Raw genomic sequence first — 26,696 nt, forward strand, 5'->3', positions numbered from 1 at the left:
TTCATTAAAAATTAAAGCGATCTTTTATCCGCTTAAAACTTTCACTTGTTTCACTAAAATTACATACATAACCAATCTATCTGCGTACCCAAAACTTTATAAAAATTTATGGCCTTATTCATAAAAAATAAAGTAGGTTTAAAGAGCTTTATAAATTGACGTTTTCATACAATTTCAATTTTTAAACCTTTTATAAAGCTACTTTATTTTTAATGAATAAGGCCATTCGATTAAAAATTAGAAAATTTAGATCAACATTTGTTGAATTTTTCTACGTTCTGTATAAACAACATAATTAATAACATAACATAATGTCAACATAATTGTATTACATACGTAAGTATATTTTTACAACGCTTTTAATTGTACATAAATTTTTTAGCAACAGGAAATTCTTGCGCATGCAAAATGCCGTCGGCAAATGGAAATGTAAAAATTAGCCGACTGCGCATGCATACACTAATGCAATTTAATGAATTGCTACAATTCATAGATATGTATATGTATGTACGTATATATGTGTATGTGCATAAGTAAATATATACATACATACATACATATGTTTCATTAAATTGTAATGAAATAGTTTTATTGAAAAAGTTCCAGTTTACATGACTTGACTCTAAAGAGGAATCCAAGGAACACCAATTGGGAAAATTATAGGAAATTACTTGATTTTAACCTACCCGGGTTAGAGAGGGATCACAATAAAGGTGGATGTATGGCATTAGAGCATAAAGTTAATAGGCTAACAGATATAATGACTAATTCCTTTAACTATAGCTGCCCCGAGACCCAACCAAGGAGGGGAAAACAGTGTGGTGGTCTCGGGTACTCTCATCCCTTCGGAAAGACACGCGCAGGCTGTTCAATAAGGCTAAGCGCACGGGATGATGGGCAGAGTATGCGGCTAGTCTAACAAAATACAGCAAAGAGATTAGGAAGGCGAAGAGGGAAAGTTTCAGAACCTTCTGTGAAGGTATTTCGAATGCCCCGGCCGCCGCGAGGTTACATAAGGCTATAGCCAAAGGAACCATTGAATCGGAGCTTGCGCTTAAGCTTGCAGATGGCACCTACACCAATATTAGGGAGGAGAGGGCAACTGCCTTGATGCTGGCACACTTCCCGGAGCGGGAGGTCCAGCAAGCTAGGCCGCGACCATCTGATTGGAGACTGGCGAGAGTTAACTTCACTCAGGCTTCAGTCGGATGAGCGCTGGCCTCGTTTGAGCGCTACAAGGCTCCAGGGATAGATGACATCCGGCCAGTGATGGTACAACAGGGCAGTGAGAGTTTAATACCACATCTCGTGGACATAATGAGAATCAGTCTTACGGAAGCATATGTCCCACAGATGTGGCGAAGGGCGCGAGTAATTTTTATTCCGAAAGTGGGTAAAAGAGACTACTCGCTAGCGAAGTCGTTTAGACCAATAAGCTTAACCTCCTTTGTGTTGAAGGCAATGGAGAAGATTATAGATAACCACATCAGGTCTACTATTCTGAGGAGTATACCCCTGCACACATGTCAGCATGCATACAGAACTGGAAGGTCCACGGATACAGCCCTGTACCAGTTGACAACCGAGATTCAGGGGGCCCTCGATTGCGGTGAATCAGTGCTCTGCGCCTTTCTCGATATAGAGGGAGCGTCTAACAACGCGTCACACTCTGGAGTGCGCAGGGCACTGGAGAGGAGAAACATGCAGCCAGCGATCTGCAATTGGGTGGATGCGATCCTGCGTACAAGGATTGCTGTAACCGAGTAGAAGACAGCGTGGTACAACTTCAGACAACAAAGTGTTGCCCGCAGGGAGGGGTCCTATCACCCCTTCTGTGGAGCTTAGTGGTGGATGAACTCCTTCAACTTCTCTCTGACAATGGTATCCGCTGCCAAGGCTATGCGGATGACATAGTAATAATGGCCAGAGGGAAGTTTGAGAGCACGCTCTGCGACATCATTCAAAGAGGCTTAAGACTGACGAAGGGATGGTGCAATAAGTTAGGGCTTATCATAAATCCTGCCAAAACCGCCATCATTCCTTTCACTAGAAAAAGAGCCCTTCCGGGCATGAGGAACATAACCTTGGAGGGGGTCGTGGTTAACGTCGCCAGCGAAGTGAAGTATCTGGGACTAGTCCTAGACACCAAACTTCTATGGAAGAAACATGTGGACGCGATCATCTCTACGGCAACGAAACCTTTAATGGTGTGTAAGCGTCTGGCGTGAAAATCCTGGGGTTGTACGCCCAGAATCGTAAGATGGCTTTACATCTTGATAGTACAGCCAATGATTACCTATGGGGCGGTAGCTTGGGTTTCAAGAACTACTCTATCCACGGTGAGACAATCGCTCACCAAGCTACAACGATTGGCATGTGTTTGTATAACGGGAGCGATGCGAACATGTCCGACGACGGCGGCGGAAGTAGTCCTTGAACTCGAGCCTCTTCATATAACCAAAGAGCAGGCAGCCAAAAGAACTCTGCTTAACATTGCGAGAGAGGGGTTTGGTAAAGGTAAAGTCATTTCCTCTAGGAGTATGGAGAAGCTAGGGTCCTCGCTCCCACTAGCCCTGTTACCTAGAGATGACATAGGAAAGATCATAGTCTTTGAGAAGAGATTCAAAATAGAACTTTGTAGTAAAGCGACCTGGAGTGTCTCCACTTTCGAGACATTACTTCAGGGCTGCACTCTGCACTGGTACACGGATGACTCGAAGACCCCAGAAGGAATAGGTGCTGGAATTGTTGGACCCAGGGCCAGGATTTCTATTCCTTTGGGGATATATCCGAGCATCTTTCAAGCATAAGTTTACGCTATCTACCTATGTGCGGATACAATCATGGGTAGAGGGTATAGAAACGAGAGAATCCTAATCCTTAGCGAAAGTCAGGCAGCACTCAAGGCCCTCATATCCTATGAGGTCAAATCGTTGCTGGTCCTGGAGTGCATTGAGAAGCTTAACTCCCTAGGCAGACACAATAACATCAAGTTAGCGCGGGTACCTGGTCACAAGGGAGTAGAGGGTAACGAGGCGGGTGACTGTCTCGCAAGAGAGGCGGCAGCCACTACTCCAGTCGGCCCCGAGCCCTTCCTAGGAGTGGGTCCCAACACTCTAAAAGAGGAGCTCAGGATAGAGAGGATCACTTTGAGGGATTTAAGCTGGCATAGTTCGTCAGGAATGCGTCAGGCAAAGACGCATGGGAGGTTATAACAAAAGGAGATTCCAAAGGTTAATTAACCTCCCAAAAGGGCAGCTTAGAATAATGACAGGTATCCTCACAGGACACTGCAGGCTGAGGGGGCATCTACGCAAGCTGGGGATATGGTCGAGTGACCTTTTCAGGTTTGCGAATCTACCAGTGAGACACCTCAACACATCCTCACCGAATGTGATGCAGTCTGCAGAAGACGGGAGAGAAGTTTAGGCTCAACGTCCCTATCCCCCAAGGTACTTTTAAATTTTCTAAGGGAATTAGGTTTGGAGGAGGTATTGTGAAGAGTGGAGGGCACAATAGACCACTAGGTCGCGGTGCAAACCTCATTTTATTATCTATCTATCTAACTGTAAGCGTAACATTTTTTCAAATATGCGTTACATGGGTAACCATTACCGTAACATTGCAGTTTGTAACTTGTGTTTGTAACAATGTTTCTCGTGCATTCGCCGCTTTAAAAAACGCAATCGCTTCCATTACCACTAACTGCAATAACTAAGCCCAACTTTTAATTATCATTCATAAATTATGGCTGTTTTCACCGCCTCAATCTGAACAATCTTATAACAGGTCTGGAAATGATTTTATAAGAAAAACATTCATACTTTATTTAAATAAGTTAATTAATGAAGCATTGTAAACAAAGTATAAAATTTCACGCAACCGTGCTTTGGAAGCTGAAAACTTTTTTCAGGACTTGAATACAACTCTGTGTAGTTAACTCGTTTATGAAAACTGCTGGCTTTCTCGCTTTAGGATTTTACCCGAAATTTCATTTTATTTATTTGTCGATGTAGATTTTAAAATAAAATCCATTAAATACTAACACATTAAATGAGGCAAAGGCACTGAAGCCTGAATTATGAACTAAGAGTTGCATGTATCTAAAACGACAAAGAGATTGTGACTTCGACCGCAACATTCCCGACCGGGAGGGAGCTCTACAAATGGAGCAACACAGCAATCATAATAACTCAAAATTGTTCATTTGTACGGCCGTTGATTTTCGAGACGAATTGGAAGAGGTTGGTTAAGTTTACATTAAAGTGGCATATTCAGTTCACGTGTATGTCACTTTTATGAAAATGAGATAAATACTTTTTAGTAAAGTGGCCTTGCATTTCACTTATCGTTCGCATCTTACTCTTTGATATGCTTGCAGCGATTTGAACGTGCCTACCTAAGTTTACAACAGCAAATCAATGGACTCAATGAAAAGGATATGCATGACATTTTGTCACAACTCGTCTGCAAGGAAAAGCAACATGAGGATATTTCAATAGGATTTTTGTACACAATGCTTACCGATCCTGCCATGGCGCCAAAAGCTTACCGAGACTTGACACTTGTCGCGCGCGACGGAATGAACATGGTTGTATCAAATCTTACGATGCTTGTGGCTGAAAAATATGGAAAATTAACCGATGTAGCACGCCGTCAGCTCATATGGTTACTTCGCGAGCTTGTGAAACATCAGGTTCTATTGGTAGAAAATATTGTGTGGAATTGTCTTAGACAAGCAGGTGGTGGTGACGTTTCAATCAAAAATATATTCCTAGTAGAAGGCTTATTGGACATCTTCATTGAGTATCGTGCCTGGTTAGAGTCACAGGCATTCCTCGTGCAGACAGTTGTGTACAGCTATGTTCGACTTATAGAAGATCATGCGAGTCCATCCTTAACTGCTCTCAGGCAAAAAGAAGTAAAGTTTATAATATCTTTGATTCGTGATCGATTCTTGGACATAATACCTTTGGGTAGAGATTTTGTCAGGTATGTAGTTCTATAAGACGTTATTGTGTATACCATTTATGCTATTAGAATGGTTGGCGTTAATATAAAGAGATTTTAATTTTATTTGATCCCAGTAAACACTATATAACGATTATTCTATTTTACACTTTCAGACTCTTGCAAAATGTTGCGCGAGTACCCGAATTCGAACAATTATGGCGCGATATTTTACATAATCCCGAAAGTCTACATCCGACATTCACGGGGATTTGGCAACTTTTACAAACACGTACAAGTAGGCGGTTCCTGCAAAGTCGTTTAACGCCAGAAATAGAACGGAAACTAACCTTTCTTGCGTCTTCGGTTAAATTTGGAAATCAAAAACGTTACCAGGACTGGTTCCAGGACAAATATTTTGCAACACCAGAATCGCACAGTTTGCGTTCAGACTTAATCCGTTTTATAATAAATGTGATTCATCCTACAAATGATATGCTTTGTTCGGATATAATACCGCGATGGGCTATAATTGGCTGGCTAATATCATCTTGTACAAACCCCATTGCATTAGCTAATGCAAAGCTTTCCCTTTTCTACGATTGGCTCTTTTTTGATCCGATTAAGGATAATATCATGAACATTGAACCGGGTATTTTAGTAATGTATCATTCAATACGAAATCATCCATTTGTAAGCAGTACGTTATTGGATTTTCTTTGTCGCATAATGAAAAATTTCGATGTGCGGCACGAGGATAAGATACGTACAGGCGTATATAATTCATTAAATAAGATTCTCGAAAAGCAGGTATATATGTGTAAACTTTTATACCACGGAAAACTGTATCGAACCTTTTATAATTTATTCTCATAGCGTTATATTAACTAGTTTGTATCGGCATCCTAATGTTTACTTACATTATGATTGTCAACATTTTTTTTTTTTAATATTGTCCAGTTTTCCTAACTTAACGCTTTTAACATAGGGCTTGTTCGAGTTGCAATCACAACCGCAGTGATGCGCGAATTATTAAAGTATCACGATCTGTGTGAATTTCTAGCAATGTGTTATCAGTTGGGCAGTTGCAACAATGTTGCCATTTTTCATCAGTACGGCAGTAATGCCGCTTTTATTACGTGCCTCGAACAGGCCCATAATGCTTTAGCGATGCGCGCGAAAATTGGTTTGTGTTATCACTCTTCTACTTTTTTTTATAATTAAAGAGATAATTCGCTAGTTGTTTTCGACTCTTTCTCGGATATAATAGTTCAGAAATGAGAAATAATGTACTAGTCGAGTAAATTAGTAAATTTCATAAACTTTGAAAAAATGAAACATTTTCTTTTCTTTGCAGGTCATTCCAAACTTACAGCCACTATTCGAATCTCCGAAGTTGGATCGAGAATTGCGTAATTTGATTCGAGAAAATTTTCGTGAATTCGTATCACCCACCCATCCTGCGGCACCACTGGTAGCAATGCCTGCGTTTAAAAAGGAAGCAGATCAACGTATACTGCATAGAGGGCAAGCCTTCTTCGGAGGTCCATTGGCACAGCAACATGAAATAAATCTACAAAATAATTTTCAGCTTGGTTCTAGTGTGATCGATTTAGAAACGCAAGGCGTCATCGAAACAAGCGGGATAGGCAGTGGTGGTAGTGGTGGTGTCGGTGGTACACCTATCATCGAAGATGATAATAAACTAACGGTTATATCACCTGAAAGTAATGATATTGAAACCGAAGCTGCTTTCAGCGAAGATGACGAAGATATGTCGAAAGATGTCAAGAACGAGGAACTTACGGATGATGATGATGATTTACCTTTATCAAAAGTGCGATTAAAAGAGAAGCCGATACCGGAGAAAATAGATCTACCCGCCTCCATCAGTGACTCATTCGAAACTTTCGTCACAAAACGCAACTCATTTACGTGGGAAGCTTTCTTGGCGGACTTTCGAACATTACCCGCCTCCGCATTGGATGAAACACAGTTGAATTACGTGATCTCGAATACGCATTTAATCTTACGCGAAACATTGCCACAACAAAATATTTTTACTGACAGTAAAACAGATGAAAAAAATTTGGCAAAGAGTATAAGCTATCCACTTTTTGGATTGTTTCGCTTTCTGTATGAAAATGATGAGAAGAGCAAAAAACCATTTCAAACATTGCTTGCAGAGGTATGCGAGCGGATTCCCGAAATCGGTTACTTGTTACTCTATTTCATGAAAGTTCACGTCAAACTGCAAACACGGAAAAATAGCCAACAAGCAGCTCAATTTAAAACTCCTATTTATCGCATGCTGTGTGAGGCGAGTGGCGAAAAGATAGACGACTGCCTAGCACGTGATCTAGATATGCTAGAAAAGGAAAGTACGGCAATATTCCTGTGGTTGTTACCGGACATTTATCGCGAGTTCAAAAGTACAGCCATAAACAACAACGAATTGCTGCGTATCACATTGAGGTGTATTGATGCGAAGAACTTGCGTGACCTGATCTATTATGTGGCGCAGGGAAAACTTACTCTCTTTAAGCAAGATGGACTGATCGATTGCTTGCGAGAAAGCTTGGTTTATGAAACATTTGAACAACTAAGTCTCTGGCAATTGGTGCAAGCGCACGATGTCCCACTTAAGTGTTTACAGGTAAACTGATGTATTCTATAATTTAATTAGCCTTTTTTCAATATTAGTAATAATGTGATCGTCATCGCAACCGGTATGCTACATACTGTGAGTGTGGTTACCTACTCCACGTAGAGTTCGGTTGCCCTTGGCCAATACTACGAAGCGTAATAACAGGGTGGAAATCGCCTTCTATGATGGCGACTCGTCGGGCTATGAGAAATACAGGAACTATTTTATCCGATAGTTCAAACTGAACCCTACGCTGGATAAGACCAAATGTGTGGCCTGAGGGCTACCCAACTTTTCAAAACCAAGTTCAAGGGATAATGTTCAGTTAGCTCGCGGGGAGGAGCGAAGCCTTCAAAGTGACTAGCGCCGATGGACTATTCATATTCATGCTAAAAATATTTTGAGGCCGAGGGGAATAGATTTCCTCGCTAAGGTCCTCTATCTGTCATTGGCCATTCTCATAATTCTTGAAATGTGGTTGTCAAGAAGAGTGGTATCGTTGCTGAAACCCGGGAGGCCAGCCAATAAAATGGTGAAGTCCGTGGATGCCTTACTACTCGTGTACTCTTCGTACAACATGACTTCCCTACGTAAGGTGCACAGCACCACCGTAGCACTTAACGCCATAAACACGAATGTATCTTATGACCTTAAGTAAAACTGCCTCAGTGAGAGAATTGTGCTATTAGGTCGGCAGTCTTCAGTTCGCTTTCGAGCTCAAACCTCTCAGCCAAGACGAATTAAGCAGGGGGTTGGGCAGCGTGCTGCCCACGACTGTTTAACTCCTACATCTTGAGCTGTCAATTGAGCAATAAATTTGCTGTCATTGGAAAATAGAAGGCGTATCCAATTACTCTTATTCGTCTTCGATCTTATCTCTGGCTCCATTGACTGCCCATCTCTTCTTGAGCAGGTTACCTTTAATGTGCCTCAGAACTCTTCGCTCTCACATCCCCTTTTACGTTCCTGCCGTTAAGACTAACTACTCATTTTTTGCGCCTATTTTTCGAGGCCTTGTGGAATTTAACAATATCTCAAAGAGCTTAGATATCGACTTTTCGTTTCCAAAAAGTCTTTTTAAATCATCTCTTGAAACCTATTTTCGTAATTGTACATATACTAGTCACCGTTAATACTTTTAAGCCTACTTCTAGTCTGTAAGATTGTAAATCATAGACTGAATCAAGATGAAATATAATAGGGAATTTACATGTGGCGACTTTTCAGGCGATTTTTAGTTGAAAGCAACAATCGCATGGTGTAAACAGCCTTTCAACTAATCGTTTACAATGAAGTTGGTCGGCTCCCTACTTTCGTTCAACTTTTGGTTCAACTAATCGCCAGTGAAAGTTGAATCATGTAAATTCCCTATAATGTTCACAGTCGCTTATTGAACGAGAAATCGACGTTCAAAATACCATGGAAAAGCGATAATTGAATAAGAGTAGTTTATCTACTACTAGTCGAACTCGCAATAGGGGTGATAATTTCCCTGGTGACTACAAAATACAGTTACATCTACAGTTGTCATCTGTATTACATTTTTATACCCGAGCGCACTTGTGCACAATGGTATATTAATTTTGTTCACATAACGGTTGTTTGTAACAGCCAAAACGAATCGAGATAGATATAGACAAATGTATACATAAATGCTCAGAATAAATAGAGAAGTCGATTAAGCCATGTCTGTCTGTCCGTCCGTCCGTGTACACGATAACTCGAGAAAAAATTTAGATATCTCAACGCAATTTGGTATGTAGGTTTCCATTAATCCAAGGTAGGTTGGTATTGAAAATGGGCGAAATCGGACTGTAACCACGCCCACTTCCCATATAACGGTAATTTCCAGAAATACGAAAACTGCGATATTTTAGTAACTACTGAAGATTATTCACTCAAAATTGATATTAAGGGCGTGTGTGAATCGATAACAAAGTTCTATGGGGAAAGCTGTTGTATAATATTTTTACTATGGTGGAACAGTTTTGCCAATCTGCTGTGTGAAATGAAATCTTTTTTGACAGCAGTAAATTTTTGATAACCGTAGATTTATGCGGAATAAAATATTACAAATTGAAGTGAAGTTAATACTTTAAGAAAACATCTACCATCGTTGATTGCAAGTCATCAATTTAAGCTTTTATTTAACGAAAAGTTGCACACATCAACAATCTTTGCGATTGTCAAAATTTTCTATGCCTTTGTCAAAAATTTCACTAGCCTCATGAGCTACTGAAATTTTATTCACCTCATGTTGTCAAAAATTTACTCGCCGCGAACTTTGTTACCGATTCACACACGCTCTAACAATAATTTTCAGACGAAAAATTAAAATATTATATTTTTTTGGAAAATGGGCGTAGCCACGCCCACTTATGGTTGCATGTCTATATCTTGGTAACCTCTGCACCAATTTCTTCCAAACTTGGCACAGTTGTTGGCCTTGGTACAGCATACTAAATGGCCGAAAATTTAAAAAATCGGACAATAACCACGCCCACATCCCATATAACGGTAATTTAGAAAAATACAAAATCTTCGATAAATCAGTAAATATTAAAGCTAATTTATTCAAAATTGATGCTTGCAACAATTCTTTACCAAGAAATACGTTTATGGCAAAATTTTGGAAAATGGGCGTGGCACCGCCCACTTATAATCACATATATGTATATCGGTAAACGGTCTACCAATTTGTATCAAACTCGGTATTTTTATTGTGCTTGCCACATAAAAGCAAAACGTTGAAAATTATTGAAATCAGACTAAAATTACGGCCGCTTTTCATATAACGGTAAATTTCAGAACTGCTTGAAACTGCAATATTTCGAAATTTAAGGACGCTAATTTACTCAAAATTGATACACCCCGTCTTACCATCTAGCGGTAGGTCTCGGAAAGGTGAAAAAACATATGTTTAATACTTGCGCCGGGTATTTAATGTTCGGCTCCGCCTGAACTTAGACTTGCTTACTTGTCAGCTATCAAAATGTTACTAAAGTTCGGTTGCCATCCCTAATCTATATTTATTTCATTTTCTATTAGTCTACAGACTATTACTTAACTTAAAGCAAAGTTCCAAAATGTCCGGTATTTAAAAGCTCCAAAAATGGCGACTGATTGCTGATGGGCAACCATATAATAAAATTTGCATTACGTCTGCGCTTTTCTGTATACAAAGTACGATATTGCTAGCCATAGCTACTAGACATAAATAATAGAGCCATAAATGCCTAACTTAAGATTGACTTAGTCTATTTGAAACTGCACTTTTTTAGGATATCTTACCCGAGCTAGAGTCCTCAAGTCATCCAGAAGCTCTCAGCTATATGCTCTTATGGCTTAAAAACGAGGAACCGACAAATGAACTGATACGCCTTTTGCTCAGTAGAGAGACAAAGTCTCGAGGCGATCCGTTCGTAACTTCGGCTCTACGGTAAGCGAATTTTATACTTTTTATTGTTAATAATTGTAAAAATGATTTATATAATTATATTTACGTATATTTTAAAAGCTTCTGGTGTCAGCGGGGCGAGGAAAAATTGTCAGAAATCATAGCATCACTGCTCACATCGAAGTATCCCAGCTCCTCTCCGAACAAGCGGAAAAGGCTTACGAAAGGTAGTTCAGGATTGAGTAGTCTACCCTCCGCCGATCAGGTATTAACTATATGTGTGCATAAATAAGGGTCGATTATGGATGACAACGCAACCGCAGTTGGGTTGCCTATGGGCAACGCTACTGAAATGAAAATGTATATTATGAATAGCAACTATAGTTTAGTTCTATAAAGTTGCAGGTAATAGAATTTTGGAGAACCAGCAACTAAGACTTAGGGTAAATACGTAGTGAATGTAGCCCTATGGACGGACCACTTCTGAGATACTTCGCCGACCTAAACGGGGTTAGATCGCCGAAACAACAGCCCTTGGTCGGGTAACCCCCGAGTCATTCCGGTACGTAGAACCGGCTGTCGTGGGAGTAACATTCGACAGCCTGCTCTCCTTCTCTGCGCACTCAACCGCTATTGTCAATAAAGTACAGAGCCGCAACAAGGTCCTCAAGTCGCTAGCCGGCAGTACTTGGGGCAAAGACAAAGAAACGTTGCTGGCAACATACAAGGCATTAGGCCGGCCGGTTTTGAATTACGCACCGCCAGTGTGGTCGCCAGGGACTAGTAGGACGCAGTGGACGAAGCTACAGACTGTACAGAACACCGCACTCAGGACAGCGACAGGATGCCTCTTGATGTCGCCTGAACACCACCTGCACGGCGAGGCGCAAATGCTCCCTGTAAAGGAGCACAATATAATGCTCTGCAAGCAGTTCCTGATCGGGAGCCACAGAAGTGGCCACCCAAGCAGACAGCTGCTTGCAGAGGAGCCCTCGCCTAGGCACGTCAGGAGGCATCTATATGAACTGACGGACGAAGTCCAGAGGTTCATTAAGCAACCTCTGGACCCGGCAGCGTACCGACAGGCCCTGAACGGCATTCACAGGGACTCAGTCTCGAGTTATGTAGACTCTAGACCTGTGAATGCCGTTCTAGGCATACCACCCCCGGACATAGACGAGACGGAGCTTCATCTGCCTCGGGAGACACGCACAACACTCGCACAACTTCGCTCCGGCTACTGCAGCAGGTTGAACTCCTACTTGAGTAGGTTGAATGAGGATGTGCCGAATGAGTGTCCGGCATGCGGAGAGACCCCACATGACTCGAAACATCTCTTCGCATGCCCGGAAAACCCGACAACCCTAACGGCCTTGTCCCTGTGGACAAACCCCACAGAAGCTGCACGCTTCCTAGGGTTGCCGTTAGTGGAACTTGACGACAACGACTGAGATACCAACCGTCCTGGGCGCGGTTGTTGTAGCCGCTACAACAACAACAACAACTTAGTGTAAATATGCTGAAAACACAGTTGAAAAAAGAAATAGATTATCTCAATTAAAATTTCTACGGCAACCACAATAATGCCGTTGCCTCGGTTGCCACCTTTCAGTTGCCACTTGCCATCTATAATACTATTTCAGCAACTGGCCACCCAACTGCAGTTCGGTTGTAATCGACCCATAAATTTTCACTTCAATTGATAAATACATTTGATTTTATTTTCGCTCACAGGTGCTAAGTCACTTAGAGCATTATCGACGAAGTTGTAGGCACGGCACGGGCACTGGGCTTTACGTTTACGATACCATGCAACGTGCACTACAGGCGGCATATACACATAGTAATGAAAGCACAAAAGTAAGTTAGTACATATGTTTCTACACACATAGTATTTTATTATTAATGGTATAAAAATACAAATCAAATGAAATGCACTTTTTAGAAGCAATACAGCGATTTATTTGCGCTAGCTGCTGAGGACGAAACAACCGCCGTGGGGAGACGTGGTGGCAGTGGGCGTGGTAGAAAGCAACCAACTAGTAAAAAAGATACAAACAACCATAGTACGAGCAATAAGAAAAACTCGGATCCAGTTAAAACCATTTACTCATCGGATGAGGAATCAAGCGAAGTATGATTAATAAAAATGTTAAATTTACAAAATTATTTGTACGAACTACTTTTCAGGAGGACTGGCCGAAGCAAAAGATTTCACAAGCCAAGAAGCGGAAAAAAACTATTAACGATTCTGACTGACAGTATCAACAAGGGTTTTATTGTTATGAAGTAGATCCATATAGTAATGAGAAAGATTTTTCTAATTAAATTGTTTAAATAAAAATAAAATAAAAAGTATAAACTAAAATAAAAAATAATAATGCCAATGTAAATGTTTCAAGTGTTGAAATATTCACGTTATATTTTTTTATTTTTCATCAAAAATAGAACTAAAAAGTCGTAAGAAACTTACAATAAGTCGAAATATACATATAAAAGTGCGATAATCACCGAAACAATATAAATGAATGTACTACCTTTTTATTCAAATTACCACCACACAACAAATATTACAAATGCATTTGTATTTTTTCAATACTACCATGTATGTAATATGTATTGTAGGCAATTTTTTTTATTAAGAATTTTGTGAGTTGCCTTGTTTTATGCGTTATAGTACTAGTACCAATACCACTTCATTCATGGAAGTCAAATTATGTTTTGATTGTCTTTAGCTAGACATGTTGTTTACTTTGTATCAACCTGTAAGTATTTTCCTAAACCAGTAATGTCACCGACAGTGATAACAAATCAAGAAATAAAGCTATATTCGTACAGTTGATCGTACATACATATATATTATATATTTACTTATTTACAGTCTGTTCATAATTTCAAAAAAAAAATGTAAAAAATAAGGACAATGGGTAAAATTCATTTGTAAAACTTCAAATATTGGTAGCGTTCACTGAATTTAATAATTTAATTTGTTAATAACATTTTTGTTGCGATCATGCAGTCCATCCAATTTAGAACTGAGGCATGGCGTACGTTTTTTGCGGGAGTATGAGCGTAAGCAACGCTGTTCCATGGAAACAGTTGGCGTTCGATTAACTGCAAAATACAAAAAAGAAATTCAAATTTAAATATTTTTCATAAAATATGAAATGCAGCCTACCTAAGTGATTCGTTGTTCTAAATGCAAATTTCAAAGCCAAATCTAACAGATTATGAGGATGGAAAACATTTTAAGAATAAGGTGTCTTATATGATTTTAAAGTATTTTATTTAGAAGTAGTAGGTATTAAGTTGCATTATTTTAACTGTCTCCATCCAACAGTCGATCCCCCTCATAATTAGCAGACATATACTTAAGATATCTTATTTGTAGGGTTCGGAATCTTATGCAAATGCATGTTTTACTGGGCATCTTCAAATGGAAACGGTTAAGTTATCTTTACGAATCATGAAATTTCCTTGAAAATGGCATTCAATCGTTAGAGCATATTTTGCAGTAAATGCATGGTTTTGCATATTTTGCAAAAATACCCGCTTTTTTACAATCAATGCATATGGCTTTTTCATATTTTTTGCTTTTTTTGACTTACAGCCATTTAAATTTTGTGCGAAATCTCTTAAAAAAAATTACCTATAATTTTTCCCAAATATTCAACTAAATATCTTCTCGGATAGCCAAGCGGCTATTATGGCACTCTCTTCTACCCCTGTCAGATCTAAACTATTGGAGGACTGTAGGAACGAGCTGGCCTCTCTCTGATCACCCTAATATGGATCCTGGGGCATAAGCTTACTTACGGAAACGAGGCAACGGACGAACTAGTGGGGCCAAGCAGAGGTGAAACCGTACAGGATCGTACCCGACAGTTCTGGGTGTCTTACGACCCACTTAAAACCAAAGCTCTCTTAGGAATGAGCAAAGAAGATACCTACAAAGTTACTGCGGTGTGCACAGGTACTGGCCCATTGGGGTACAAGCCGTAAGGATTGGATTGCCCTTCAACAGGCGATGACACGGGCTTAAAAAAGGCAGTCGAACACCCTCCTGTGCGAGTGTCCAACCCTCGCAAGGATGAGGCTTAAGACAATCCGCAAGCCATTCCTACATAATGTTTTGGAGTACAGCTGCTTATATCTGTATGACGTACTGAAATTCATTACAGGGTTATATGAGCTCTGGAATCAAAATGGCAAAATTGCTATTTACTTGTCGCCACGAACGAATCGAGATAGATATGGACAAATGTATACATAAATGCTCAGAATGAAAAGAGAAATCGATTAAGCCATGTCTGTATGTCCGTCCGTCCGTATGTCAGTGTACACGATAACTCGAGCAAAAATTGAGATATCTCAACGAAATTGGTATGTGGGTTGCCCCTTATCCAAGGTAGGTTGGTATTGAAAATAGGCGAAATCGGATTGTAACCACGCCCACTTCCCATATAACGGGTTTTTCGAAAAATGCAAAAACTACGATATTTCAGTAAATATTAGATGCAAATTGTTAAAAATTAGTCCGTGAAGGAAAATCAGCTAATTCACTTAAAATCGATGATTGCAATAACAACTTAGCAGAAAATTTGAATATTATAAATTTTCGGTAACCGCGTTATCAATTTATACCAAACTCGGTGCCTTGGCACGGAAAAGCAATCCGTTGAAAATTATTCAAATCAGACTAAAATTACACCCGATTCCCGTATAACAGTAAATTTCAAAAATACGAAAACCCCGATATTTCAATAACTGAGGACGCTAATTTACTCCAAGTTAATAGTTACAACAATCTCCTAACAATAAATAAGACTTTTATTGACTTTTAGGAATTGGGCGTGGCACCGCCCACTTTATGACTACAAAGGTGTATCTCGGTTTATCGGTTTGTACCTAACTTGGTTCAATTATATCATCAAGTCTAACTCCGCATATTATCGAAACCGGTCGAAATCGGGTAAACACCCCTACTTAGCCTGCAAACGTAGTTCAGAGAAAGTTGAAACGACGATATTTGATACCTGCGCCGGGTATATAAAGTTCGGTTTCGCACGAACTTATACTTCTTTACTTGTTATAAACAAATTTTATACATAAATATCGTCGTTTAAAGTGCAAAACCGCGTATCAACGAAATGCAAAACCGCGTATCAGCAAAATTATTTTCTAGAGAGTAAAAACACTCATATTTCAAAATGGTTCTCTTTTTTATAAAGCAATCGCATTTCTGGCTAGTATATTTCAGGACGAATGGATAAGGATTGAGCCAAGAGCCTGTGGGAGCAAATCCAATTTTTGGCAGCCAATGTCGGTTACGCGGTTTTGCAGAATGACGATACGCGGTTTTGTACTTTAAACGACGATATGTTTTGTATTTTGAAGTGAATTGCTTTCGATATTTTCTTGCTAAAATACATGGGTTATTTAGTATTTTTGTAATGGCAATAAAGTATTAGGAAGCAATTTTTAATTGCATATTTTACTTGTTTATGTGGCATATTTTTAAATTTTGAGTGCATATTATATGCGCATATTTTCGATTTTTTAGAGCATGAGATTCCGAGCCCTACTTATTACATTATCATATCTCTTATTACATTATCATATCACATATCTCGAGAACACTTGTATAAGGTTGCCACCTATTCGAAATTAGTTGCAAATTAAATAAAACATCATCAAATGGAAGGTATTTTAAGTCCCCAATTTAGAAATATCTTGGAATAAGTTTGGCACTTATTTTTAATCGGATATATATTAAATTTTTTGTTTAAAAAATAGAGGTACAATATTAATAACCAAAGTCCTACCCTCTTACAGCACAAATTTTGCTGCAGAAATCATATCCATTTTCGAAGCAGTACAATNCTTCGATTGATTTAATTTTTCGGTTAAATATAGAGCTAATTACATGCTATACAATGGCCCAAAAAAGTTAAAGAAAACAAAAGGTATTCCTTTTTTGTATCACANAACATAAACAATAACAACTATTATGCAGACTACATTCGAAACTGCTTAATAAAATACAAGAACAAAATTGAACTTGTATGGATACCAGGACACGCGAACATCAATGGCAACGAACTCGCAGATTTGGCAGCAAAAGAAGCACAAAACCGCCCCCTAACTATGTCCCTAAACCTCCTCAACACAGATATAATAAGACACATAAAAAAAATAAAAAAATTATGAACAATACTCTACGTACGAACAAACAAGCTGGTATAAATTTGCTAACCCAATGAAACACGATCATTGAACGCGCATTTGCGCATGATACTGACATAACTAGAAGAGAAATAATAATAAAATTATAGTTTAAAAAACTAAAACCTCCCTATTATAATTGCCATTCGTACTGTCACCAGGTATGTAACTTGAGAATAGAAATCGCTGCATCTTTTAGGCGCATCAATATTACATAGTTACATCCCGAGCTAATAAAAGGAAGGTAAAAATAATTAGACTACGGCTCGGACACACAAGACTAACACACCAATATCGAATTAAAAAAGAAGAGAATATCTGCAAATACTGCAATGCTTCAACTCCAAACATCAAACATATCCTAGATGACTGCGCACAGTTTATAAATCACAGAAAATCACTAAACAACACAAAACCTACAGATTTACTCTTGAACCACTCAAGCTTATAAGCTATTTAAAATATTGTAATATCTTAAATGAAATTTAACTAATATGGGTGTTTCCACCGGAAGGTCCACCACGACAAAAAAAATAACAGTTTTATATCTAACGTATTTACGGGCCGATTTGTCTGCTTTTTAAAATATATACTGGCTATGTAAGTAGAATCATGTTTGCATAAAATGGTCTTCCTAGGTGGTGCCAAGGTCGAGATATTTCGAAAAACGGTATTTATGGTCCGATTTGGTTCGAATTTGGCGTATGTGGTTGAAACATAATAAATCATAGATTTCCAATAAATTGACCCTGAATTGGCGCTGAAGTCAAAATATAAAGTATATTCTACATAAAATACATGTTTTATTTGCGTTGAAAATTCATTTAAAAGCAATATTAACAAAAATATAACGATGGAAATTTATGTCACGTCACGCCACGTCACGTCACGTTTCACACTTGGGGTTGTAAAAGAGAATTGAAACAATTTGCATTAATTCAAAAAACTCTAAAAACAACTAGAATTGCTCCAAATCATATCAAAATAAGTTTCATCAAAATAGCCATCCACAATTCGCAGAGTTTTGCGATTTTGCAAGAAAAGAAAAAATCAACTTCCATTTTTTGTCACGTAACGAACCTCTCTTTAAATGCTTCTATTTCAGGACCAAGCACTTCGATTGATTTAATTTTTCGGTTAAATATAGAGCTAATTACATGCTATACAATGGCCCAAAAAAGTTAAAGAAAACAAAAGGTATTCCTTTTTTGTATCACATTGAAATCGTACGACTGTCACGTGCGCCACCATGGGAATGCCCATATATTACAAACACAATACACATATATAGCAAATAACCATCACTTACAGGTCTATTCTGCGCTGGTAATAAAAAGTTTGTATCCGGTAAATAAAGTTCCCGTCAATTTTTAAACCCTTTTCGCATTCTGTGTACTCATGTAACCGGTAAATTTTGTTTCCATCTCATAGGCTGGTAACAAAGCATTGCCCCGTGAAATATGCAATGCCAGAATTTGCAAAATTCTTCATAGCTGAATTGCTGAATGTTTTAACTGCATTACCAACGTCCCTAGAACCGCGGTGACAAGAGCTGGTAACGTTTTTTGGTAATACAATTTTCCGGTTACAAAATTTACGGTAACGTGCAGAATAGACCTGTTAAACTAGCTTAAGGCCTCAGTAGCCATAGCTATAACTCATTGTATTTTATAGTTAACTGTAAATACAATTGTCAATAATAATACTAATAATATTACTTTTAATAGATACTAAAAGAAGGTTATGCCTATATAATAATTGTTATCCCTTAGGATATTTGTGTAAGGTTGCCACTTATTTTCAATTTCACAAATTTTAACTAAAACATCGCAATATGGATATCAAATGAAAGGTATTTTTGAGAAGTTTAGTAAGAAAATACTAAAGTAAGAAATTTGTTCACTTTTTAAGATATCAAAAGCCAAATTTTTTAAATATATACACAAACTTTGAATACTTTAAAAAGTGTATGCACTCCGAGCAAAACACGGTCAACCTGGTACTGTATAATAATTTACAGACATATATATATATTTATATTTATTACATTCTTTAGAAATAATTCTTACCTTTATCATTTTGTTCATATTGTTTGAGTAGTTTTTTCGCTTCGCGTAATTTTCGCAGCAATATTTCATTTTTTCTTTTTTCAATGGTCAACTCTTGGTTGAGTTGAGATTTACTCTTTGATTCCAATGAACTCAGTATACTAAAAATAAAAGTTTTGTAGTAGCTAAAAATGCGGTATCAAATTTAAACTCACGGATGATTAAAAATAGATGTAGATGAAGGCCGCTTTTCCGGATTCGGATGTGTCATGAGTTTGATGAGTTCATTGAATTCTGGACTTAAACTCGCTAAATTTGGCACCTCGCCGTTTCGTAGTTTCTGCCACTCTGGTCCATTTTTAGGCAAAGGACCTCCGCCAGCTGCTTCAAACAGCGTCATACCAAGTGAAAATATATCTGCTTTAAACAGATTACTAAAATCTTCCTGTAGAATTTCGTAGGGCAGATAACGACAATCGCCTTCTTCAACATGTGGCTCTTTTACCGATGTGACATGTCCAAGATCACCGATTTTGTATGTTGTGATACATTCCGTATTGCTGAGCTCCTCATATATACCATCCATTCCGTCTTCATAGTAGTCCTTTGTGAGCGGTGATGAACTGGATTTATGCAATGAGGGCATTTTGGTCAGGAAAATATTACCAGATTTTAAATCCATATGCACCAAATCATTTGAATGTATGTAGCGTAGACCTTCTGCCACATGAAGTAACAAAATTTTTAACTCAGACTCAACTAAAAAACGTTTTTGTATAAGCGATTGTAAGCTGCCACCATTACAATATTCATTTTGTATAAGCATATGATTATCTTCCGCCCATGCAGAGTAGTAGCGTACAACATTGTCATGTTTACCTAGCACCGCATGTGCCCATACTTCATTCAGAGCTCGTTTTCTGAAAGAATATACAAAAAATAATAAATAGTTTACCCCCTGAAATAGAATTGGATATATTCATATATATATATATATATATTTTTTTTTTGAAGAAGAAATCGCTTAATAATGAAAAAATATATTTGTATTTATAGGTATATACATTTGGAACTTACTCAAAGAAACTGCCTGCCACTGGCTTTATGCTTTTCTTAATGGCATATATACAACCATCCAAACGGTTAAGACATTGATAAACTAATCCAAATTCTCCTATGCCTGAAATAAAAATTTTAAAATTAGTCCACACATTTTCACTTTACAAACCAAGACATACTGACCGATTAGGGAAATTTCTAAGAATTCTTTTTGATAACGACTGATGTTAGTATCTTGTAAAGCTAATCTTTTGGGTGCTTGGAGAACTTCGGAATTACCATCACCTTCATTATCCGTTTTATCTTCTTCGCTGTTTAAGAATATTTGCAAAGACTGATTGCTTAAATTATCTCTTCCGAATTGGGTTCGGCAACGTTTTTTTGTCCGCGCCAAAAAATCTGCAGAGAAAATTTAAAATAAGTTTATTTTCAAAACAAAAAATAAATAAAATGTTATCTTACTATCTGGAGTAAAAGGATTAACGTTCGCTCTTTGTGGTTGAAAGTTATCTAAAATTCGATTGTGCAACGGGAGTGATCTTGGTCGTTCCACTATTTCGCCTTTGCTTGCAACGTCTGCCGCCACTGCTGTAGACAGATGATTTCTTGATTTTTGCAAAATTGTTTTCGGTGTGGCGGGGGTGTCAAAGAGTCTCAGCGCTCGAACTTTACGATACGGCGGCGAAACAGATAAGGTACCTGATTCCGATGCAGATGAACGCGTCTGAATTGGGTCGGACTTTTTTTGCAATTCTTCATCAAGGTGTGGTGATGCAAAACGTAACCTTCTTGGCTGAATATTACAAATTGGAGAAGGCGAACGCATCTCGACGCTCGAGTTTAACTCGATTTGTTCTTGCGAACTATCGGCGTCGTTCTTTCTTTCTGGTTGAAGCTTGTGAAATGCTTCCATTTCAAGGTTTTAATGATTTTAAATGAGGCACTCGATTGTTAGCTGTCTATCTTTTCCTTTAAGCACTCTAAGAAAGAGAGCAATTACAAGAAATCCAATGAATAAATAATTATTCGAGATTTATCCTAGAAAACCGAAATTGAACTTAAATTAACGTCTTGAAGTTGGTTGCATTTCAACAAAAAATTTTAGCCGTCGGAATAAGGGCCCTGTTACACGATCAGTATTTATTGACGTGATCCAAGTACCGCTATATTTATTGACGGTGTAGCATGCAGAATTGATAAATCGCTATCCATATCGCAAAATTTCTAAAAATTTTGAAATATGGGTCGCGGATCGCAATACCGTCAATAAATATTGAACGTGTAGCACTTACAAAACGCGATCCATACATTTCGACAGTACACCTTTTACTCTCATAATGCGAATATCGGCTCTGCCTTCGTTCTCGGGCAAACAAACAAATTGAACAAATTTTAATTGACATTGGAAATTTTAAAATAATTGTGGAATGCATTATCTGTAAATTAAAAGTACAAAATAAAAAATTTTCTTGTGTCATAATAAGCGTTCAGCTTAAAAATTATGCAAATACTGGAGCTATAAATATTGAATACGTAGCATTCGTGCGCGATCCATCAATCCATCAATATGGACCACGATCCAAATATCGTGATGATTACTGAGAGTGTGGCAGAGCCCTAAGGGCGGCCGTCTTCAAAGATTTTCCACATGAACCAAAAATACAAGATCACGTAAGAACGCGACGTATTTGAAACTGGTTTTGAGAAAAAAGTTTGCGAAAGCGGGTTCGTCAGCTGAGCGTTTGTTTACATAACAAGCACCACTATTTTACTCTTTTATTCAAGTAAAGAAGAGTTAATTCAACATGACAACACATTTTAAAGCATTTTGTTGCATCGTTTTACCTAAATTGTGCGTTTAAAGTGGCTGACAATAATTTTGGCTAATTTTGGTTTTCGTTGTTTTCTTTGCTTTGTTTACTTTTCGCTCGTTTTCCAGTGAAACAAGGTGGCGTAGAACCCGCTAAAAAAATCGACTTTTTTCACTCTCTTGTTCTTACGTGATCTTGTGTCTTTCGTTCATGGTTTTTCCAAAATTGGTCCCTTTTACAGGTCGTCTTCACCATCTTGAAAATCTGACTTGCGTGACGGCATGCGAGCATGAACCAATTAAACAGATCTAACCGGCTGACAAGTGCTATTTGAGTGCAACGGTGTTGCCGTTTTGATACATATGTATCCAATTGGATACATTTTCGCCTTAAATTTTGAGGGATACTTCGTTTCTTTCCTCAGTGTAAATTTGGATACCCTTCCCCTCATTTTCCTTTGTTCTTGTCACTTTGAAAAATTAATTTTTTAGCTACATAAACGTGGATTTAATAAGACCAAGTAGTTTTCAAATCTCAAAAAGTTTTGCGACCTGTAGTAGTTAACCGTAATGCGAAAAAATCAACTATTATATCCCAAGCAACCCTTCTCTTAGCATTCAAAGGAATTTTTAATAGCTTGACTACTAAAAATAAGTTATAACTTCTAAATTTTCGGTTATATGTCGTTAAGCGAGAATTCAAACAAGCCGGAAATATATATTTTCCTTGAAGGCGGAATTCACAGACAAAGACAAGTTTTTGAGGAATTTTTTACCTCTTAGACAGCTTCTCATTCCACCAGCGTGATCGAAACACATTGTAACCATAATAGCAGGAAATAACAATTTATTGAACTAAATGTAACGGGTCTAAATTAGTTTAAATTAGTGTAATTTTGATGGACTAGGAAACATTTTTTACATATATTATTTGTGGGAATCTAATCGTAGTAATAAACATCGAACATACGGAAACTTTGGCTCGTAGTTGTAGTCAGTATTTTGCCATTATTAAAAACAGATCTGGGAAACAAAGGCCCGTAGTTATAGTCAAAATTAAGTCGACACTAAAGTTAGTTGCAGCTTTTTTGACAGGTATCCTATTGAAAATTATATCAAAAAGCTGCAATTAACTATAGAGTCGACTTAATTTTGACACCAAAACGCAAACCGCGAATATTAGGTTAGCCTGCTAAGCTTGTTGCGATACAAGTAAATACAAGTAGGTACTCGATACTTTCATATTGAAACCGAGTACTTTTGGCAACGATACTTTCACCAAATACCCCTGCAAGAAGCCAGACCTATGATTTTCGGTTAAATTAGTGGGAAAACTGACCAAAACATTTCGTCAGTTTAGCGGTTAGTTTTGTGTGGGCTTAGGGAAAAAAGTGACCACTTCTCCGGGCGTGTGATAGTGCATCCCTTTCTTGCACACACGTGGGCGCATTTGCCTTAGAGTATGTGTTGCGTACAAAAGCGAAAAAGCTTATTATTACAAAAGTCCGATTGTACGCAAATAAATGCAGTTTACACGAAAGCGGGTGATATAAAAGCGGATTATATTAGATTTTAAAAGCGGTTTATTCAATTATACAGCGGGTTACAACGATAGATAAAAAACGAATATTAACTAATGACATTTTCCTTTTCTACTATTTACATTCCATTTTCCCTTATTCCATTGGAATAACAAAGCAAAACAGAGTTGCCATATGGGCACGAACAGTATGTTCACTCGCTCACACATGTAATCTAGTTGGTGATGTACAAGTGCGTTTAGCGATGAAACTATTGGGAAAATATCCCGATAATTAGTGTTTTTTCTGACCACTATCCTAGCCTCTAAATAATTGAAAAATTAGTGGATAGATGGCAGCGAAATATCCAAAAATACATGAAACCAAATTAAAAAATACAATTCGATTTAGGTTATGTGTTTGTTTTATTTGTAAAAATATATCCTCGAATATTAACTTAATTGCGTAAGTTTTTTCAGAGCAACTGAGCTGAGACAATTCTTCTAATTTTTCATCGGGGTCTGAATTTTCGTCGTTAAAAACAACAGCGCCGTTTGGTCTTTCTATCTCCATTCCTAAGTTCTGCTGGAGTCCCACGTTGGCGTTGTACTGTATTCCAGCACTGTGGTCACTGACTCCACAGTCGGCCAAATAGGGAATTTACATGAGGCGATTTTTCAGGCGAATTTTAGTTGAAAGCGACAATCGCCTGGTGTAAACGGCTTTTCAACTAATATATAGGCAAAAGTATACTTTGGTTCAACTTTTGGTTCAACTAATCGCCTGAGAAAGTTGAATCATGTAAATTCCCTATAAGCGCGCTGGCCTCAAATTTTTTCTTCTCTATCCACATAGCGCTAAAAAAGGTTTTTTTGCTCAGTTTTGTTATATACAAATTCAATACACTGATTTTTATTAATTCTTTCTTTAAATTCGCCGACTTTTTCTTTATTTTGCACCACAGCTATCCCTGCAAGAACAGTGACTATCATTTGACAAATCATTTGAGTAGCAAGACTGATAGAGATTTCTGTCACTGGCTACCTTCAAGTTTCTATCAAATTCTAAAGGGCAGTGTGAAAAATCTGATGGAAACTTTGTGTACGTGTGATGCTTCATCTCCTTCTAACATATACGTTCTGGCATATTGCGAGACTGCTTACTCCCTTTGAGTTCGGCCTTCAAATTTTAATCATCAGTGATGTAAATCTTCGACAATTATGAGTGATCAACCTTGATAGAAATTTAAGTCAGTAATGTGCAATCAAATTTGATGTAATAACCGATCAATAATGACACATGAAGTCTGTCATGTTTTCATATCATTGTTGATTACTCACAGTTGATGTAAAAATTCGTCTAGTCTGATCTCTCTCCCACGATATAGAAATCTATCATTAATGACACATGTAATACTTGTTTCTTCTTTTATTTTCATAAAATCTTATGAACTAATTATTGATCGTCAAAAAATTAGAAGCTAAATACATTACCCTAAGCACAGTACCTTAAACATATAAAATCTTATGAACTAATTATTGATCGTCAAAAAATTAGAAGCTAAATACATTACCCTAAGCACAGTACCTTAAACATTAATAAACAAAGGAAATGTGGCCAAAAATTAATCAAAATAAGGCGTTTCTATTATTTTTGCCACCAACGTACATATGTACATACTTAAATCTAATATCCTAATACATATTATACATTACATTGAGCGCAATTGCCTTCCTGATTTCTTTTCGAACTCAAAAGGACCTTTTTTTAAATGCATCTAAGTGGATTGAAATAGATTATCAAAAAATGTGTATTGTTAAAAGATATGAACATATGTATACGGTAGTGGCCACATAATTAGGGATACTATTTATTTATACGTTTTGACCATTTATTTAAGAACTTGCGTCGATTTTTGAGAATTTTTGACAAAGTATGTTAAAAAGGTTATATGTATATAGGTATATAGTTATAAATAAATAACGAAAAAATAAATGGTCAGAACTTGTTGTGTCCCTAATACGTAGGATTGTGTCAACCAGTATAAGTTTGTTTAGTGGTTTTCTCTCCCATCTGCCGTCACGCTGTAGCAATGCCTCGTCCGAAAATGAATGTTGAATACCGCTGGCTACGTCCTCAGACACACCTTTTATTTTTGATATATATAACTGACCTTTGAAAAATTTATGTACAGCAATTAGAACGTGAAATATGTATTCCATAATATAATTCATTATCATGGCGTGTGCATACTCTGGATCTTTTAATTTTGTTTCTATTAAATCCACAGCGTAATAGGACTGCAGTGGTAGAGAACTGGCGATGCGATGCAATTTTTTAATATTGGATTCGTAAATCCGTTTTTCTTGCTCATGGCGGTATTAAAAGCTGTTTTATTCATTTTAAATGAAATATTTTATAAAACTTATCTTTATTTTTCCACAGCACTTTAATGGCCAATTTCAAATGAATATTTAAAAGGCACTTAAATCTAATTGTGGATTGTTGTAGAGGTTTACGCCGAACGGCTTTGCGGCGGCGGCGTGGTCAACTTCAAAAAGTATCGGCGGCGGCGGCGAGGCCGGCGCGTCTGGAGACGCCGGCGCTACTGCTCATAAGGTAGATTCCAAAGAGCCATGAGGTTACTAATCTTGTCCTGTCATCTCGGCACCCTTAGGCATTCGCCATGGCAATTCAGATTGTAATTGTATTTAATTCATTAATTGAATTAGTTTTAAATTTAAGTTACATTACTTTCTACTTGCATTAAAATCTTGAGTGTCTGCCGCTGATGGATGGGCGAACACACGAAATTTTGAGGTATATACATATGTACATCTCTATCTTCTCTACAAATCCGTATGTGCTATTTAAATTTAAAGAAATACAAAAATTTAAAAGGTCAAGTTATTGGGGTAATTTGTATCGCTGTCAATAAATTTTTGCAATAATCTTATCAACCGTTATGTTAAATTACGGAGTTGTTACGATTTTTTTGGGGGTTATGTATTGAAAACAAGGTTTGGTCTACTTTTTTCCA

At 37.7% G+C, this 26,696-nt stretch overlaps 2 protein-coding genes across 3 annotated transcripts; one reads left to right on the plus strand and one right to left on the minus strand.

Moving 5' to 3' along the window:
- Window positions 1-3,929: 3,929 nt before the first annotated feature.
- On the plus strand, window positions 3,930-13,851 carry IntS3 (integrator complex subunit 3). Of its 2 annotated transcripts, XM_017624209.1 has the most exons (9): window positions 3,930-4,244; window positions 4,382-4,992; window positions 5,127-5,760; window positions 6,308-7,606; window positions 10,879-11,036; window positions 11,115-11,259; window positions 12,729-12,854; window positions 12,940-13,128; window positions 13,185-13,851. In XM_017624209.1, the coding sequence occupies exons 1-9, from the start codon at window positions 4,098-4,100 to the stop codon at window positions 13,251-13,253; spliced, it is 3,378 nt and encodes a 1,125-aa protein (XP_017479698.1). In that variant the 5' UTR covers window positions 3,930-4,097; the 3' UTR covers window positions 13,254-13,851. The 2 variants fall into 2 exon arrangements, with proteins under 2 accessions (XP_017479698.1, XP_017479780.1); XM_017624291.1 differs by lacking the exon at window positions 13,185-13,851 and having other exon boundaries at window positions 12,729-12,858; window positions 12,940-13,062.
- A 61-nt stretch (window positions 13,852-13,912) lies between these two features.
- On the minus strand, window positions 13,913-21,397 carry Wee1 (Wee1 kinase). The gene is made up of 6 exons (XM_017624398.1): window positions 20,789-21,397; window positions 20,510-20,725; window positions 20,345-20,447; window positions 19,483-20,187; window positions 19,289-19,428; window positions 13,913-14,108 (listed from the first exon to the last, which is right to left on the minus strand). The coding sequence occupies exons 1-6, from the start codon at window positions 21,237-21,239 to the stop codon at window positions 13,969-13,971; spliced, it is 1,755 nt and encodes a 584-aa protein (XP_017479887.1). The 5' UTR covers window positions 21,240-21,397; the 3' UTR covers window positions 13,913-13,968.
- Window positions 21,398-26,696: the final 5,299 nt, after the last annotated feature.

Source organism: Rhagoletis zephyria, unplaced genomic scaffold (assembly GCF_001687245.7).
Source record: "Rhagoletis zephyria isolate East Lansing unplaced genomic scaffold, Rhagoletis_zephyria_1.1 Rzeph_scaffold_00003, whole genome shotgun sequence".
Lineage (NCBI taxonomy): Eukaryota > Metazoa > Arthropoda > Insecta > Diptera > Tephritidae > Rhagoletis > Rhagoletis zephyria.

Coding starts and splice junctions, on each gene's coding strand:
- Wee1 (XM_017624398.1), bottom strand. CDS start 21,239: ATGGAAGCATTTCACAAGCTTCAACCAGAAAGAAAGAACGACGCCGAT. Junction 20,448..20,509: donor CTTAGAAATTTCCCTAATCG/GTCAGTATGTCT, acceptor TTTTTATTTCAG/GCATAGGAGAATTTGGATTA. Junction 19,429..19,482: donor ACATCTATTTTTAATCATCC/GTGAGTTTAAAT, acceptor TTTTATTTTTAG/TATACTGAGTTCATTGGAAT.
- IntS3 (XM_017624209.1), top strand. CDS start 4,098: ATGTATCTAAAACGACAAAGAGATTGTGACTTCGACCGCAACATTCCC. Junction 5,761..6,307: donor ATAAGATTCTCGAAAAGCAG/GTATATATGTGT, acceptor TTTTCTTTGCAG/GTCATTCCAAACTTACAGCC. Junction 11,037..11,114: donor TTCGTAACTTCGGCTCTACG/GTAAGCGAATTT, acceptor ATATTTTAAAAG/CTTCTGGTGTCAGCGGGGCG.